Source organism: Mastigoproctus giganteus, chromosome 14 (genome assembly GCF_048544385.1).
Source record: "Mastigoproctus giganteus isolate SK-2022 chromosome 14, ASM4854438v1, whole genome shotgun sequence".
Taxonomy (NCBI): Eukaryota; Metazoa; Arthropoda; class Arachnida; order Uropygi; family Thelyphonidae; genus Mastigoproctus; species Mastigoproctus giganteus.
The window spans coordinates 29,373,583-29,392,630 of NC_143588.1; the positions used below are offsets into that span (position 1 = coordinate 29,373,583).

Sequence of the window (19,048 nt, forward strand, 5' to 3'; positions counted from 1 at the left end):
TATTGAATTACGTTCACTGTGGCTGAACTTAAGACAATAAGTACAGTATGATACCATTAGCTATTAAAGAAGTCCGACATCGCGGGGAGGGTTCTTGTTTGGCATGGTTGTTAAAGATCGCTTGGGACCATTTGGCAATCTAGTGGGGGGGGGGAATAATTTATAGTTGCGCCTTTGGTCGGATAAACATATTACGTGATTGAAGATTTATTTCTTACTAAAGTTACGAAATTGCATGTAAATTTTATGCCTTTATTAATTTTAATATAATAGGTTTCGATACTGAAATCTAGCAGAGTTTTTAACTTAATTAATGGATTTCGTTTAGTAAATTGAACTGATATCATTAGGCTTCATGAAGAGCATAACATTATTGCGTAATTCACAAAACTGTCCTCTGAATTTGTACGTTGAATTTTGAATTTGTCACACACTGGCCCCTTGCAAAATAAGAGAAGTACGATAAAAAAAAAAACATGAAAAAAATATGAAAGTTTAGAAGACGAAAAGTTTGCGCATTCTTTTGCATTTCGTTCAAATAATATTAGACAGTTAACGTTTATTGACTAAGCTCTATTAGCCCCCCCCCTCACCTCTCATGTTTTTGGTAGGGGACGTATTAATTTCTTACACAGCTCCTTCTCCCCCCCCCCATTCCCCCAGAGAAATAATATTTGTCATTGCTCGCTGTTCACTTTCGGAAGGTCGGTTGTTATTTTAATTACAAGTTTTGAACTTTATTTATTTCGATGAGCAAAAATTAATAATGAGGAGTTGAAATATTTGTGATCTGCTCTAGTGAGGTTTGTATCTGATTGACATTTCTTTCCCTAGGAAATTTTCCTCTTTTGGTCACTGGGAGTTTCAGTGCACGAGAAGAAACGACCGATTCAGAATGCGTGTGCCCAATTTGCAAGAGGGTGTTCAGTTGCAAAGGGAGCATGAAGCGGCACCTGGATTTGCATGCCCCCGTGAGGCAGAGACATCGTTGCAGAATGTGCGACCGAGATTTCTCTTGGCACCACCATCTGCTAAGGCACTACCGAAAGGTTCATCTGAACAGTGGAAACATGTGATGATATTGTAATAAACGTCGTTCTCTGTTCTTGGTACGCAGTACTTAGCAATTATCACAACTTTCTCACTTGGGATTAAATCCCTTCATGTTCACTCGTTATACTTTCTCCGGCATTACGATATCATCGTTCTTCTGTTAATATATCAATTTCTCTATTATTTTAAATATTTTAGAAATGCTTAAATTTTGAAAATAATAGAATACAGATGTATATGACGGTAAGCCCAGAAAACTGAACTTGACTTGTTTCCATGTGTGTGAAAAATTGCATACCGCTCCCATGATTTTCTTTAATCTATATCGCACCATATTTCGGGAGTAAAAGTGCGTACTTGAGTTTCAAATTTGGCTGTTTTAATTGGCAACAGAGCAATTAATATTTCAATGAAATCTGAATTTCTCTGGTACCATTTCATTCGCTTCCTGATAATTTTTTTTCAGAGGTGGCACAATGATGTCCAAAGAGCCCATAAAAAACTCTAAACATGAAATTGTACCGAAACTTCTGTATATGGATATTTTCTTTTCAATACTAAAGGTGCCTAAGGCAGTGAATACTCCTTGTTCTGGCGTATACACCCGAATGAAATAAATTATGTTTATTTCAAAGTACAAGGGTGTACCCATACCAATCTTAAGTTTAATCTTAAATTTTCTAATATAAATCTTAAATCGTTAAAAGGAAAGAACAATTCAAAATAAACCATTTTGGCAGAGGTAGTTAGAATGCTCGAGGCATCTTTGGATTTTGAAGCACTGGTACAGTGGTTATTTTTCTGTTATTTGTATAAAAGTAGAATCTGTTTATAGTCTGGAATGCTCATACAAAGTTAGTGTACAAGATAGAGACACAAAAATATTACCGTATTTTATGGGATCACGTGGATTCGCATAGGCGGCTTCGTGTTTTAGCGATGTTTTATCGCACGTTGGTTTGAATGAGAGCCTTCACATTGCCAACGAGCTACAGAGCGATGATGCCGATTCTCGAGCCTGAAACGTTTTGCGTATGCGCGCTTAACTGCCGTTCCCTGTCGTGTGCAAGGTTGATCTTGTGAAAGATGGCAAATTAAACAAAGAAATTTTATTAAGTGAGTGTTTTAGGCGCTTCTGCTTTTAAGTAAAACATGTCTACATGTCTTTTCCCGGCAATGCGAAGTCTTCGCATTGCCGATCGAACTAGCAACAGGTATTTCAGGGTACTTTCAATTGCCGAGTCGGCGAGCATCAGTTCTGAATTCTCAGAACACAAGCTGCCTGAGAATTGTGAAAAATTTTGGGGATAGAATTTTAAAAACAATAAATCCTATTCACCTATTAAAGGAAATTTATTTTGTTCCGTGCTTTTTCGCATTCAACAACCGACTTCTAATTTTAAATGTGGCTTAAAAAAAAAAAAAAAACCTCGAGCCTATCCAAATTTCATTAAAATAGGAGAAATAAAATATACAAATTTATTCTAAGAAATAAATTTATGAATCCTGAGCTGGCAGAAAAAAAAATATTCTGTGAAATGGATCCTAAACCCATTAGGGATTATCTCCGCTCCACATGTTTCCAGTACACTAATCCCTAAATAGTAAAGTATAGGATATATCTTACTATTAAATACTACTAGTAGGATTCGAGTTGTTGCATATGGACGGATGGACAGGGAAAAGACATGTAGGCGCTTTACTTAAAAGCAGAAGTACCTAAAACACTCACTCATTAAAATTTCTTTGTTTAATTTGCCATCTTTCACAAGATCAACCTGTTCACAAGAGCAACATTTGCACAAGGCAGGGAGGGTAGTTCAGCGTGCATGCGTATTTCTCGCTTGAGAATCGGCAACATCTCTCTCAGTAGCTCGCTCACGCGCTTGCTGGCAATGAGAAGGCTCTCATTCAAACCAACGTGCAGAAAAAGCATCGCTCTGACGCTCGTGCGCCAATGTGTAGGCACTTGTAGTCGTTTCACGTAAGCGGACAGTAAAATGTATCTCATTGGAAACTCAGGGTCATTCACTAGGCTTTTTTACTCCGTACTGATACTGCTAACAAGAGAAGAAAGGATCTTAGTGATCGACCTTGAGCCGACAGTGAACATCCGTACCGAAAGCTATCGTTTGAAAAGCCTGCTGATGCCTAGTGATTTTGAGATGCGTGCGACTGACTGAGATTTAAAAGCCGTTCAGTCCAATTTCTTTCTAACTCTCGTATGGCTTTATTACCCTGAAAATAAATAACAGAAGACTGGATATCGCGAAGTTCACCTATGGGCAGCGAGTTGACAAATACTTGAATAAGATGCGATTCAGTGAGTCTAGCTAAATTCAAAGCGTAATGTGATGGGTTACGTTGTGGAAATAGTATGAATATTATTTTATTCGTACTAGTCCCACAATTCATAAATATGAAAGAAAAAGTTCACTTCCTTTGACCTTACTGATACTAATATGAACCTCGAAATTAAAAATTGCCATTTTCGCTTTATAAACGATCTTTAATGAAATTAATTATTTTTCATCATCTATGTACGAGACATTACCGACACGTTTGACGGATCTAAACGACATTCGGAGCCTTGCAACCAAGCGGTATTAAAAGTGATCGGACAATTCCTAAACTCGAACCTGCGTGTCGCCGGTTCATCATGTATATGCATTACGTACTTGTTCTGATCTTTTATCCTGACGAACATTCCCTTTTTTAAAATTTTACATTTCAAGGTTGAATTATCACGTGTGTTTATATTTCGGAACCTTTTCCTTGGATAAGACTTTGCGAACTTTCTAGCTTCCATTTTGGAAAACCATGTTTGTCTGGTCTGGTAATGACATAGCATTATTTTTAACGTACCATTTCACACGTTATCTAAATTAAGAGCTAACTGTTTTTCTTTCTTTTGTTTCTACCCTTTCTCAGCTGTCCATTCTTGAAATAATCATTTCAAATTCAAAAATTGGAAATTATAAAATTTATACCGTAGAAAATGGCGAGTACACAGGGTGTTTCGATTAGACGGGGTCACTCTCGCCTATTTTTATTTTACGATGATTAAATTTAAATTTTGCTTAATCAGCTGCTTTCTTCACAATGGGAAATTGTCCTCATGCTCAAAAGGTAATCGTGCTAAAACGAACGTGAACTAAAGAAAACAAACAAAATAATAAGCGTTAATAACAACAGCGGTAGCGTGAGGAGCCGTGGCACAACTGCAGTCATACAGCCGGCGGCTATACACACGTACAGAAGAGCAAATATTTCGTATAACTGCTGTTTCATTCATGCTTTCTTTTTCTTTCTCCCTCCCCCTTAAAATAACATCGGCTTGCGTTCGTTTCTACGGTATGCCGATGACAAACAACTGATTAGGAAGCAACTTTCCCGTTAATTAAGAAAAAAGCAGTTCATTAGGCAAATTTTAAATTTAAACATCTAAAATCGAAACGGTAACACTCAATCGAATTCTAACATCAAATTCAAATTTCAGCCAAAAATGAGACAAAACAAAACAAAAAAAAAGGGGGGGGGGGTGCAATAAATGAACAAAATCTAATTATAAGCGAGATATACGCCGATGCCTTTTAATTGAAACACCATGTATATCGTTAGTATTTTGCTTTCTTAAGGGTTACAAATTTTTCCCTTTAAATCCAATACAAAATAACTTCAACATAGAGAATATGGAAAATAAAAATCTATCATTCTGTGTCTCCCCCACCTCGGTAGGGGGAACTAAGTTACAAAAGAAAATAAATTATATGGAGAGTTAGGAAGCCTTATGCTGTTTTGTTTTTTTGCAGTAATAAAATGCTAGAAACTCTGTTAGCCACAGTGGCGATCGCCGCTTAGCCACCTTGGCCAGTCCAGCACTGAGTATTAACACTCACAACAGAACAAACCGTCCCCTCACAACGTATTGTTCGGTATTACAATACTTTCTAACAAATGGCTATCAATTAAAATCTAAAAAAGGTTAATCTGTCATTTCTTTTTTTAAAAAAAAAAAAATGGAAACAATGGATAAATGGCAGAAAAGAAAAGCATAATCTGCCAATTGCACTATTTTCAAACAAATGTGCGTGTGTGAAATCTGTGCAATATGAGGCAACCTCGATTTTGCGAAGGCAAAGATTGTTCGGTATAGTTTCCGTAACAGTCACGCTGTCCATCGTTGCGATGAGGCGGGACCACCAGTTGCGGATTCAGCGTCTGTAATACTGATTGGTTATTCGGCGTTCTTATATTTTAGGCATATATTTTATATACAGCGTATTATGCGTGTGGATTTTGTTTTAGTCTGTCGATTTATTATGTATGGAACATGCATAAAATGGCTAGTATATTTCTTTCTTTTTAGGATTTTGATTTGATTTTAGTGTTTTGATTGTTATTAATTTTACATTTTTCTGTGTGTTTTAGTGATTTTAATATTTCTTTCTATAGAAAAAAAAAACTTAGGTAATTTTAAAATTATCAGTTTCAAGGATTATATTAGAGAATATCTTAAGTTGTCTGTTTTCGATTAACTTCATAGAAAGAGCCTCTCGGGTTATTGAAATATCCAAGGTTAAAAAAAAAAAATCCAAGATTTTTTAGATATGAAAATGTAACTAGAATAACTAGTTATTCTAGTTAAATTTAAATAGTAACACTATGTACATACGTTATTCAAAAGAAAGTTTTTAAAGTTATTCATATATTTTAAATAATATACCTTAATCTTTAAAATAAATGAGAAAAAGAGGAAAAACCTTAACTTTTCAATTAAAAATGGTGGACTGAATTCTTTCTTTATCAAATTTAAAAAAAAAAAACTAATTTCAGTGAACTTTGGCGCATTTGTAAAATTGGTTTTAAGTTTGCCCTATAGTAGCGCATATGTTGATATTGGATCATCTAACAGGCTCCTGTTCAAACTTGAAAGAAGTGACCAGGCTTGACTAGTAAATACAGTGCTGTTCTTGTATGTCATAGTGTGGCTGTCCCGGATTATAAAGAGAAAATTTTATTTACTTCAGATTTATGATGCTGTTACATCGTTCAAGGTGTATCGAAAGGAAGATGGATGAAGAAACTTCTTCTTCGAAGCAATCAGGACAAATATAAAGAAACGGAAATAAATCACATAATTCACCACAATTTTATTGATTGGGAAAACTGGGAAAAGTTAGCGTACAGGTAGAGGGAGAATGAGCACGTACTAATATGCAGGAGCTTAGAGACACATGTAAACAGTGGCAGATATCGTCGATGTAGCAAATTTATTCAAATCGAGATAAGAACATGGATATTTGGAGGAGTCGGTTAGACTGCATAAAAAGGCAGTTCGCGTGTTGCATCGAAGTTGACAAAAAAAAATTAAACTTGGATAATAACCGTTGGTGATTATTTCCAATAGAATATGAAATATTTACTATTCAAAATATAGTTTTAAAATTTTTTAAAATATTTTTATTGCTTTAGTAACTATTTTTACCCGTAAAAAAATAGAGTTGGACATTAAAACTGTGAAATAGTGTAACACATATCAGATATAATTTAAAAACAGCAAAAGTGATATGGCTATGAGGAAAAACAGCGGGAATTTCTTTTCTCTTGGTTTTGATGGTTTTCTGGAAAAGGATTAGGTCTGGGCAACTCTTGTGAATCTCAGGGAAACAGTTTTCCAAAGTATTGTGGGAGGGCACTCATGCCATAGCTCTCGGATTAAAATATTAATTCCACGTGTGGCAAACTGGAACTAATCTGACCCGCTAATTGTGGACGCTCATTACTTGCAGAACTTCCCTTCCCCTATGTGAACCAATCAGTTGCTCATTTGAATATTCACCCAGTTAAAATTACCATCGAATTCGAAACCGTTTTCCGTACAGTAGTTGAAAACATTTGCCCAAAAAAAGAACACTTTCGCGTTCAGACGCGAAATTCACCTAGTGGTTCTTGAATAATTATGTTTCCCCATTATTTAGTGTATCAAATTTCCTTTCATCGTGTGGGATGAAACTAAGACGACTAATGCTTGCAAGTTTCTCAATTGTTTGTTGAAAATTAATTATTGTAATAGCCACTCTTCTACCACGTTATATTAATAATATAGTTAATTAAGATTATAACCCAAACCACTATACATATAAGGGTGACGTTTCAGGCAACTTACCGCTGCCTATCATCAGACCATACATTGGCTGTTGGGGGGGGGATATAAAGAGTTTACTTTATATACTGGGGGAGAAGATTTTTATATAAAGTAAACTCTTTATATCCCCCCCCCCAACAGCCAATGTATCGTCTGATGAAAGGCAGCGGTAAGTTGCCTGAAACGTCGCCCTTAAATGTACAGTGGATTGGGCTATATTATAATCTTAATAAACTATGTTATTAAACTCACGTGGTAGAAGAGTGGTTATTACAACAATTAGTTTTCGTGAAAAACAAGCACGTAACGTCCTTCTCTAACTGTATTTTCAGTTGTTATTATTTATATAGCGCATTAGCTTCTACGATTATGTTGAAATGTCTGTGTTATGTCTGTACAAACATGCATTCATGAACTGATTTGCATGCTATACCAGCTGAAACACCCGGAATAACTCACTGGGATCCTCTCTCTATCTCTGTAATCAGAAAGATCAGCGAAGTTAACTATAATCCTATTGAAGAGGAATCTAAGAAAATCTTCCAGTCTCCCGCGGTATTCAAACCGAGACCTCTGTAAACGAGATACAAGTAGCGAAATTATTATACTGTCACGCAGAACGCGAATCTTTTCACAGCCATTTTAATAACATTTTACAGAATGAAATGATTTTTTAATTTATTTGAGTTAAAAAAAAAGAGAGAAATTGTTTAAAAATTGAATTATTAAAGGGGAAGGAATACAAATCGAAGATTTCATTACTTAAAAGTAATTAGCTAACGCGATTTAATTATGTAAAATTAATTTCGAATTATTTATAACTAGTGAAAAGAAAAGTTGCATGGGTATATATTTAATAAAAATTTCATATGCGTGTATGTGAAATTTTTACATAATTATACGTATATAGGTTTACAGATGGATATCAACATGTTTATCCTTTAGGTTTTATTTCACATAAGAAACTTCTCAAGAAATAAATTACTCCATCAAATAAAACTTATTTTGGTTGCAGTTGGCATGTCAGATTAAGGCACCATTTCAATTGCTGGGCGCATGTTTATTCCGGGTATATTCCTGACCGATCGCATTTGGCACTATCCGATGCGGGAACTTTGAATATTCTTCACTCCCTAGTTAGGAGGAAAGCAAAGACGAAATACTCCCTTTGTAGTTATCGGTTTGAATCTGTGTATTTTGACGGTGCCCCTATTAAGCTCCTGAACGGGGATATTTCACAATGAATAATGGCGGAAAATGAGTGGATTCTTCTCTCCACCATAATTTTCTCCGCTGAAGCCTCCGTAACCTTTCTCTGGTTTCGTGATGCATTTTGAAATCCTTCGGGTGCTAGTGGGTCGCGATGTCCAAGAGGTATCGAAGATTGTCTTGGGGGAGGGGTTACAACCGACAAGAAATTAAAAATACAAAGAACTATACAATTGTAGTACTCCAAATTTTTGTCAGTTGTGATTTTCAGAAAATACGGAAGAAGACTGTTTTGGTGAACACGAGAACGGCAAATGCCTGAAGGAAGGCAAATTCATTCGATTAATCAAGAGTTAAATCGTGAATGGATGCTATTTTGTTGTTCGGAATGTTGGGAGATATGAGAACACTATTCCATAGTAGGAAAGATTTAAGATATATAGAAAATTAACAGCTGCTTAGGACGTAGAAATAATGCCGAGAGCGAAAAGAAATAGCATTTACACTATATGTTTAAAAACTGAACGTGTAGTTTAATTTTATTTTTCTATTTCATTTATTTTATTTTATTTGTTTGTTTGATGTACACCGATGAGCCAAAACATTATGACCAGCGAGTCGTTATGCAAATCGGAGCAACTGCAGGTGAACTACGGCGCGTGCGCGGGTGGGACACGGTATAAAAAAACACCTCATACTGAGCTCCGTTAATCAGTGTTACTCTTGTTCATTAAATGGGGAAGGCAACGGACTTAAGCGAGTTTGACAAAGGCCAAATTGTAATGGTCAGAGCATATCCGAAACGGCACGGGCTGGTGGGATGCTCACGATCAGCCGTGGTTAGTACCGACCGAAAATGGTCCGAGGAGGGAAAATCCACGAACCGCCGGCGAGATGTTGGACGACCACGGCTCATCGATGCTCGATGTGAGCGAAGGCTCTTCCGGATGGGACGTGGCAACAGAAGGGCGACTGTGGCGCAACTCGCCGGTAATTGGAATGCTGGTGACGGGAGTAATGTGTCACAACACACAGTACATCGAAACCTGCTGAAAATGGGGCTGCGTAGCCGCAGGCCGCTCTGACTGCCCATGCTAACCACGGTTCACCGGCCATAGCGCCTACAATGGGCACGCGAGCATCGAAACTGGACCTTGAGTGATCGGAAGAAGGTCGTCTGGTCAGATAAATCACGTTTCTTGTTGTAACATGTGGACGGCCGGGTATGTGTGCGTCGTTTACCCGGGGAAGTGATGGCGCCTAGATGCACCGTGGGACAAAAACAAGCTGGTGGCGGCCGTGTCATGCTTTGGGCGATGTTCTGCTGGGATATTCCAGTCATCCATGAGCTGGGCACTCTAACGTCTTCCACCTACCTAAATATCATTGTTGACCAGGTACACCCTTTCGTGGCAACGGTCTTCCTCTCTGGCGGTGCCATCTTTCAGCAGGATAATGCGCCATGCCACACTGCCCGGATTGTTCGAGACTGGTTCGCAGAACATGAGGAAGACTTCCAGGTATTACCCTGGCTTCCAAATTCCACAGACATCAATCCCATCGAGCATCTGTGGTTTGTGTTGGAACAGCAACTCGATCTGCGGCGTCTCAACCACGGACCTTACAGGAGTTAAAGGATCTGCTGGTTACGTGTTGGTGCCACTTACCACAAGACACATTTAGAGACCTTGTAGCGTCCATGCCTCGCCGGGTACGAGCTGTTTCGGCTGCACGTAGAGGACCAACATCATATTAGGTAGGTGGTCATAATGTTTTGGCTCATCGGTGTATATGAACAGATCTTTGCGATATGTTTATACTAGGGACTGTTAGAAGTTAAGAAAAAAAAAGGGAATCTTCTTTATTATTTTTTATTTTATTTAATTTTTTATTTTTTTGCTGATGCAGAATAGCCATCTTCGTTGCAGCATTACTAACACGGACGGGAATTCCCACTCCCGGATAATTCGAGCACCGACTTTATATTCTTCAATCACATACTGTTTACTTTCCTACAACTAAATTTTTTCCATGCTGGCCTATTAGTGTAATACAAGGGCAGGAGTGTTTATTGCTATCCTGATTACTTTCCTAATAACCAAAATACACAATATGTACACAAATTATAAAAATGCATATATACTTACAAGCTCTATCTTAACCAGTCGCAAGATAGGCTAGTAGTTTTACAAAAACAAATAAATATATATATATAGAGAGAGAAAGAGAGAGAGAGAGGAACAGACAAAGGATGAAGAATATAAACATTTTACTATAACTTAATAAAACACTTATAAATACAATTTACTATATTATTATTATTAGCCATATGGTGCGAGGAAGCCTGAGGCTCTTGCTGCACAAGCCCATAAAATTTCGGAGTTACCCTGAGAGAGAGAGAGAGAGAGAGAGAGAGAGAGAGAGTCGGATGTAGAAGGGAATCACCAAGAAAGAGAAGAAGAATGATGATATCCAGCTGGATATCATCATTCCCATACTCAAGCCTATACTCACCAGATGTGAGCCCTCATCAAACTCTTATAAATAATATATATATATAGAATCAAATTACTAAAGCATAGAACAGGGATATTATAATTACTAAAGCATAGAACTGGGATATTATAAGATAATATTAACTAATCAGATTAATGCCATCTGAGATAGAACATTACATCCGCCGACCGGGCTAGCCGAGTGGGTAAAGTACCTGCCCGGCAATCCAAAGGTCGCGGGTTCGATTCTCGCCTCGGGCTTGGATCAAAGTACTGCAAAAACCTTGGGAGGTGCAATATGGCCACAGAAGCCGATGCGCCAACAACTACCAAATCAAAAAAAAAAAAAAAAAAACATTACATCCGTCGTTAAATATATGCAGGAATGAAATAATGTTAAATTGTAAAAATGTAGAAATGTAGAAGACGTCCTGTAGTTTAAAATACCCGAAGAAAGAAACAAACTGTACCCTAGGCAACAATGGTTAAACATAAATATTAAATTCAATAAAAAATATACATAATAAGCCAACCATGGGAAAAGATACTTTGCAAGGGACTTTGTTGAGGGCTAAACCCCTACAAAATACATAACCCATGGCTGGCAGAGCCATCAGTTTCTGTTGTCCTCTGCCTGTATAACTAGGACCGAAAGATGTCGATATGGACACATAAGTTAGGTATTAAAATAATATAATAAATAGAAATTAATATAATAAAATAGAAATTAAGTAGATTAATAATAGTAATTTTACAGAAGACAGGCTGGTTGACATTTAGCCCCTAACGATAGCTGTAACAAAATAGTAAATAAGCAATGCTGAGAACCAAATAATCTGCTAAACATAATAAGCTAAATTAGCTAACAAAAGGAGAACGGAGAGAAGGCTAGTTAAAGTAATAGTACCTCAATCCCCCTCGAATTGCTCTAATAGTTCATGAGGTATGAAAAATAAGAATAAGATAGTTAAAAGTAAAAAGTGAAGGAAAAGTGTTTATACGATTGTACATAGGATGGTACCGGGAGTGTAACTTCCCGACCCTATAAGAAAGGGATCCTGAGGTACTATTACTTTAACTAGCCTTCTCTCCGTTCTCCTTTTGTTAGCCAATTTAGCTTATTATGTTTAGCAGATTATTTGATTCTCAGCATTGCTTATTTACTATTTTGTTACAACTATCGGTCGGGCTAAATGTCGTCCAGCCTGTCTTCTGCAAAATTACTATTATTAAGCTACTTAATTTTTATTTTATTATATTAATTTCTATTTTATTATATTATTTTATTTTAATACCTAACTTATGTGTCCATAGCGACATCTTTCAGTCTATAACCCATGGCCATCAGTTTCAACAGACACTGATGGCCATGGGTTATGTATTTTGTAGGGGTTTAGCCCTCGACAAAGTTCCTTGCAAAGTATCTTTTCCCATGGTTGGCTAATTATGTATATTTTTTTTTTATGGAATTTAATATTTATGTTTAACCATTGTTGCCTAGGGTCCGGTTTGTTCTTGGATTGCTTCGGGTATTTTAAACTACAGGACGGCTTCTACTTTTCTACATTTTTTACAATTTAACATTATTTCATTCCTGCATATATATATATTTTTTTTTAAGACTAAATGCGCAAGGCATAATATGCTATGGGCTGAATTTAACTATATAATATTGGTGTAAGTACACCATAGTTTACTTATAAGTTTAACTACATAAGTAGTGTAAAGGCATCGTTTGATTTTATCTTATATTGTGGCTACCTTCACAACGAGATACCAGGTATTGCACTACTTCGAATAACAACGCTTTTCTAATAGAGAAGACTACTGTTATTTATTCCCAGTAATCACCACCAATGAGTGAGCCAACAAGCTCCGAAACGGTTCCGTCTGCGTGGTGGTGCCCACTGAGAATAAATAAAGGTAGCCACAATATGAGATGTTGTTGTTATTATTTGGTTTTTAGGAGCATTAGCAACTAAGGCCATATTTCTCCGGGATATGCGGTGGTCATTCCCTGACCTTTCCGCATCCTCCGTATTTGGTGGTGACGGGCTCGAACCCCGGTCTAATCAAGAAGCGTGTGCTACGCATGCTGCTCCTTCCCACCTGGCTACGGAGGCGCCACAATATGAGATAAAATCAAACAATGCCTTTACACTAATTATGTAGTTAAACTTATGGGTAAACTATGGTGTATTTACACCAATATTATATAATACAATTTATATATATACTTATTTTATTTTATTTTTTATTTTTTTCCCTGATGCAGAATAGCCATCTTCCTTACATCATTTGACCTTACTAATACTAAATCTTCAAACTTCTTTTAATCCTAGGAAAGTTTCTCATGAATTTGTTTTGCAGTTTCACTCTTTTCTCGCCTGTATTTTGGGACCAAAATTTCTGAAATTATTTCACGCTCGTGCTTTGTGGATAATATTATGGACTTGTTTACAGGATATGTTTAGTGTCTTTGCATTGTAACCCAATTCAACGATCTCTCAAAATCAAGTAGTGAACTTCACTGTTTTCATAGTTGACATAGTCGTGGCTGTCGAAACCTAGGTTCATCTTTGGTAGCTATAAACTCATTGTGAATTTAGCAACCTAATTATTGACATTACTGTCTAAGAGACTAGGGCGCCTCCGTAGCCAGGTTGGAAGGAGCAGTAGTGCGTATCACATGCTTCTTGATTAGACCGGGGTTCGAGCCCGTCACCACCAAATACGGAAGATGCGGAAAGGTCAGGGAATGACCACCGCATATCCCGGAGCAATATGGCCTTAGTTGCTAATGCTGCTAAAAACCAAAACAACAACAACTAAGAGACCATTGTGTAATATCTTCCTCATATTCTCGACATTAGAACAGTATAAAAAATTATAACATTTGTACAAACCTGAACGTCTGGAAAAAACTGTCAAAATTAATTTGAATTACAAAAGTTGAAATACAAATAATAGCTATTATCAATAATGTAGAATCTAAAATTCCTGTAAAGATAATTAAAAATTACTAATTAAATATTAGAAAGTATATACAGATAAGGAAAGCAGATGTTATAAACAGAATTAAATGTAATCTCTTAGTTATCCGTTACAGATTGTAAGACCTTTTATTTTTTTAGGTCACTCTCAAGGGGTTCATCAATTGAAATAAATCTAATTACGAGGGCTGGGGAGGAGCAGTTTGGTCAGCAATCCCGGACCTGGATATTGTGGATTGAATCGAGAATTGGAGTGCGAACCTACTGTGGGAAAGGTGTCCCGAATCCGGTGTGACTGCTCTGAAGCAGTCACGCCCCGGGGTTTTATCCTTAGATAAAACTGTAGTTCCCCTCTTCACCTTTGAATATAAGCTTAACTTTTAAATTTTTTTCTTAGTATTATCTAATATTACTGTTCCTGCATCTGAAGTGGCATCCCTAAAATTCTTCAGCTCACTCCAGTAGAACTAATCAACCTCCTCCCCTTTTCATTAATTTTCCATTCACACCCAGTCATAGGGACAAGTAGTCTACCGTATTGTTCGTGATATCTGTAATGTCATCAGCACCATCTAAATGTCTTAGGATACACATGCTCATATATAATTATTTCTAAAATAAATAACATAAATTCGCTAAGACAGGTTCTCAAACTTTTATACCAATGGTCCCCTTAAAATTCTTTATAAACTTCACGCCCCACCCCCAAGTTCTAGAACTAGTGCAAATAAACAGATTTAAAGTAAATTTATCTATGAATATACATACTTTTATAAATTAATATATATACTTCAATACATTTAATCACGAAGAAATAAAATAGGAATAATAGAAATAAAAAAAAAAAACTTTGTACCTGGATTATGGGATGATTTGTCCATATTTCGTTAAAAAAGTGCTTTATGGAAACAACAAGCACCCCCACACTTTGAGAACCTCTTCGCTAAGAGTCTATCAGAATAATTGCGTAACGGAAAAAGACAGATGAAGTTCATAAGTGAACGGATGACATGCTGGGAAAGTGGAGAACTCTACCACGATGTCAATGGGCAAAGAGAGAAAGCGTTCCCTTTGCTCGTGTGCAAGACCCAACCTAAAAAAAAAAAAAAATAAATAATAATAATAATAAAATAAAAGTCTTCGGGAAACTATCAAGTTTTCAGTGTAATCCTTGGAAAGTTCATGTTGAAATGACGGATCGACGCTAAAACCCGCGGAGTTTGTTGAATGGTAGCCTCATGAATTTGGAAATTTTGATTTTTCCCCCCTCCGTTTGTAGTCACTCTCTTTTTTTCCTTTTAAGTGAACTATTTAACGATAACATAATATCCTTCATTTTAGCGAAATATTAAATAAATGAAAACTTTTATGTGATAATTACGAATCAGTGTTCTGTTGAACACTGATTCGCTAGCATATGACAAATTCGATTTCTTATAATCCTTTCGTATAACCAAATTTGGATGTTTTCTGGTGCGATAAAACAAAATACAGTATTGGCAACTTACTGTGAAGATAAATGGGTTATAGTTGGCAGAAATTTTATCGCTAACTTATATTTTTTATGTATGTACACTATCGCAATGAATGTTAATGAATATCAATCATTTTCCCCCACACTTGGGGTGGGAAAGGCAAACTAATTTTCTTCAATTTCATTTAAAAAGGACGTTATGTGGTAATGCCGTTAAGTTATTTTTAAGAAATTGCTCTTTTCGATGTGACGAATTCTAAATTAGAGTTTATTGCTTAAGTTGGGATAAAAAATTTTGGGATCAACGCTTCCAATATTTAAATTAAAATGGCGACGTTTCTGAATTCCTTATTGAATAGTGCCATCTGGCTAGGAAATGGGTTTTAAAAATTCTTCTGCTTTGAATAATCTCACAGGAAAATGGATATAACGAGCCTAAAAACTAAGCTGCACTGAACGCAACTTGCAAAAAGTTTCGTTTTATGGATTTTATGTTCCTGTTCTGCAAAAAATAAATAATAAAGGTGCAAAAATCATATGCTGTTGATTTCCTTTACGTAAATGTATTAATTTCTGATGAAACAGAGCTAGGGAGAGGAAAGCAGGAGATGGGAAAAAATTCATCCAAAAAAGTCTATACACCTTTGTTCTTGTATTAACAGATCTCTCAGTCATTCAAGAAGATAAGCACTACACACTGTAAAAATCTCAGTATGCTTGGATTTCTTTCGAAAGGTAAAAATCAGCATTTCTTCAATGACAAGAATTCAGAAAAGCGCTCGAAAGAAGAGCTTTCGAGCTAGAAATAATATAAAATCGCATTTAGTCAAATGCAAAAATGAGAAATTTTAACAAAATTGTTTAGAAAAAAAAAATGGAGAAACTGTTACAAAATTAGTTATGACAAATTTTTATTGTTACTGGGAAACGAACTGTACAAATCATATTTAACTTACATTCACTGCTAACGTGCAGTTGTTATTCATGGTCCATACTAGAATGAGGACTTCGTTTGGTCTGGTTTCCTAAGAACTTGGCGGTTTCTGAACCCTCGATCGAAAAGAATAGTCTTCAAATAAGAATAATGCTACTTCTGTATTTTATTAAATTTCTTTGTAATGAATATATTTATCACAGAGGACCATATTTCGATCTTTGAAACAAAATGGACAGAGAAGTGTGTGGTAGCTGTACAAGCTTCATAAGGGCCCTCGTCATAAACGTATCACGAATACGTAAATAACAATATTTAAGATTCAACTTTGCTGGTTTATACTCCGTACTTTTAGAAAACTACGGTTTGCTTTCTACTGCTTCAGTGTTTCCCAACCTTCTGGCGGTATCTTTTAAGAAAACCAAAAGATGTATAGTGGGGTAGTGATCCTTCCCTTCAGAGGGTTCACGAATTGCCATGGTGAAGAAGCAGCATGGTGGTTCTTGCTAGTGGAGAACCACCATACTACTTCTATAGCGTACAAAACGGTATGTACACGTCTAAATAGATATGGTGCATACCCACAAAGATCAGATCCATCTTTCTTAAAAGGAATAAATGTGCTACCATTGATGGGTATCACAAAATAATTCCGACAACTTTTACTAGAATTCAGTTAAACTGAATTTATATACCTTCTCGTCTTACCCGATACGAATGTAATGAATTCACAGAGGACTGTATATCAGGGTTTTTTTAATTATTATTTCCATATCGATAATGTAAAATTATTTCATTTTTCTGTACCTTTGAGAGAAGCGCATATTATAATTACTCCGCGAAACAGAACTTCCAATACAGTTGATATTAAATATGTCCTTCCTTTCTTTCCCCCTCCCCTTCTGTAATGTCCAGTAATCTCAGTTGTTGGCCTTTTATATTTCGGCTTAGTCACAGAACACCACTGCTTTATGAGCGTTACTACCATGTGTCATTAGCATTGGACGCTGATATATTTTATTTCTATGTCAACTAACACTAAACGTCCTTTTTGTGGTGAAACTCCTGTCATTGCATTGTGCTAAAGATGTTAACTGTTACCTAAGTTTTGTTTAAAAATGCCTTAAAGTTTCCTGATACATTTGTGTGTATGTCACTTGTATTGGTTGTAAATAGTTTTTAATAGGAGACACACCTATTTTTTTTTACTTTAAAACTAAAATATTTTGATTAATTAAAATGATTGCAGCTTCAGGTGTTAAATTGATTTAAAAATGAGCTGGAGTGAATAAATATTCATTCTGAAATTGAAAATTATGTAATGTTTCTAAAAAGAATATATTTCGGATACTAAAATCAGATGAAATGTTCGGTATTAGATTGATTTTTTTTTTTTTTTTTTTTTTGTAACTCTTGATTGTAAAATTGCAAGAGCTCAAGTAGAAATGGACATTGAGATTAAGAGTACACTGATATTTTTCCCAGTTTTTATATATTTGTTAATTTCTCACAATCATTGCTGCGGATTTCGATATCACATAACCGATTCCTTCATCTTTTTAGAGGAGGGAGTGAGCCAAGTAGCCAACGTGGAGGAGTTTCTCCGAAAGTACACAAACTACTTGCAGCAGATCCGACATCCTGCCGCTGTAGCGTTGTTGCCTACCATGGAGAACATGTGTCCTATTTGTCTCAAGACCTATTCTACCAAGCACAGCATGAAGAGACACCTTCTTATGCACAAGCCATTCCACAGGCGCTTCCAGTGTTCCCTTTGTCAGAAACTCTTTAACTGGCCTGGTAATTTAAAGACCCACATGCAGACCGTGCATCGAGAGAAGCCTGCTATTAAGCTAAGGGCCGAAATCCGTACATCGGCCATCGAAAAACAGTGAAATTTCTGTGACTGGATCCCCAACTGACTGTAGTAACTAACCTCACTCATTTCAGTAAACAGTTTTGTAATTGCCAGTTATTTTATTTATATTATTTATTTATGGTGAATATTTATGCTGGCAGTGACCGTTTTTCCTCCTTCGTTAATAATTACGTGTATCATACATGCAAATAACGTGATATGTGGTACCTGTCATTGCAATTCTACCTACATTGTTTGTATATAGTGTCTTTAAAAACGACGAAAATGTTAACCCATTAGGTGTTGTTTTTCAATAAATACCTTTTGATCAGGTAACTGGCCCTCTCTCTCTCTCTCAAAATGAAAAATACTTTCTGGAAAAAGCGTAATTTTTGTAATTTATTCACAAAAAGTTGGATGTTTTTGTCCTTTATTTTATTTTTCGGCCGGGTTTAAACTACCATTAAATGCAGCCTCAGTCCTCGCAGTAAAGCAGATTTCTCCTTTATTTCGAGTTCCCTCGATATTGTACAAGTGGCATTGTCCAAAGGTTAATAGTTATTTATTTAAAAGCTAAGCGGCTTACTGATTCCTTGTCAGATTTCAGTTATCATAATGTGCTGAAGTTACAATTTTAAACGTAACTAATGCTGTTTTGTGGTTTTAAAAATAACGATGACCAGTACCATGGCATTTTACATTATAGTTTAAATCCCGCTGGCAAAAAAAGGACAAAAATCCTACTTTTTATAATTTTCAAAGGGCCGAAACTTCAATAGCGATTTTTAATTTATTTCTCAATGAATACTGTAAATAGTACACAGGCACATGGTGTTCATAAAAATACGGTTGATTTCTTCATTATTTGCAGTAATGGGAGGAGG

General features: G+C 36.1%; 1 protein-coding gene across 13 annotated transcripts in view; it reads left to right on the forward strand.

Annotated features, from left to right (window-relative positions):
* LOC150075038 (uncharacterized) overlaps positions 1-19,048 on the forward strand; it is a 595,491-nt gene that overhangs the window by 483,377 nt on the left and 93,066 nt on the right. For 2 of the 13 annotated variants that reach the window (XM_090388651.1, XM_090388650.1), the window contains exon 5: positions 17,870-18,233. The exons of 10 other annotated variants lie outside the window; for them this stretch is intronic. In XM_090388651.1, coding sequence (XP_090244777.1) covers positions 17,870-18,201 — 332 coding nt within the window. In that variant the 3' untranslated portion in view covers positions 18,202-18,233. Of the gene's footprint in view, positions 1-834; positions 1,110-17,869; positions 18,234-19,048 lie in introns of those variants that run through there. One more of the 13 variants, XM_090388661.1, reaches the window with a different exon arrangement.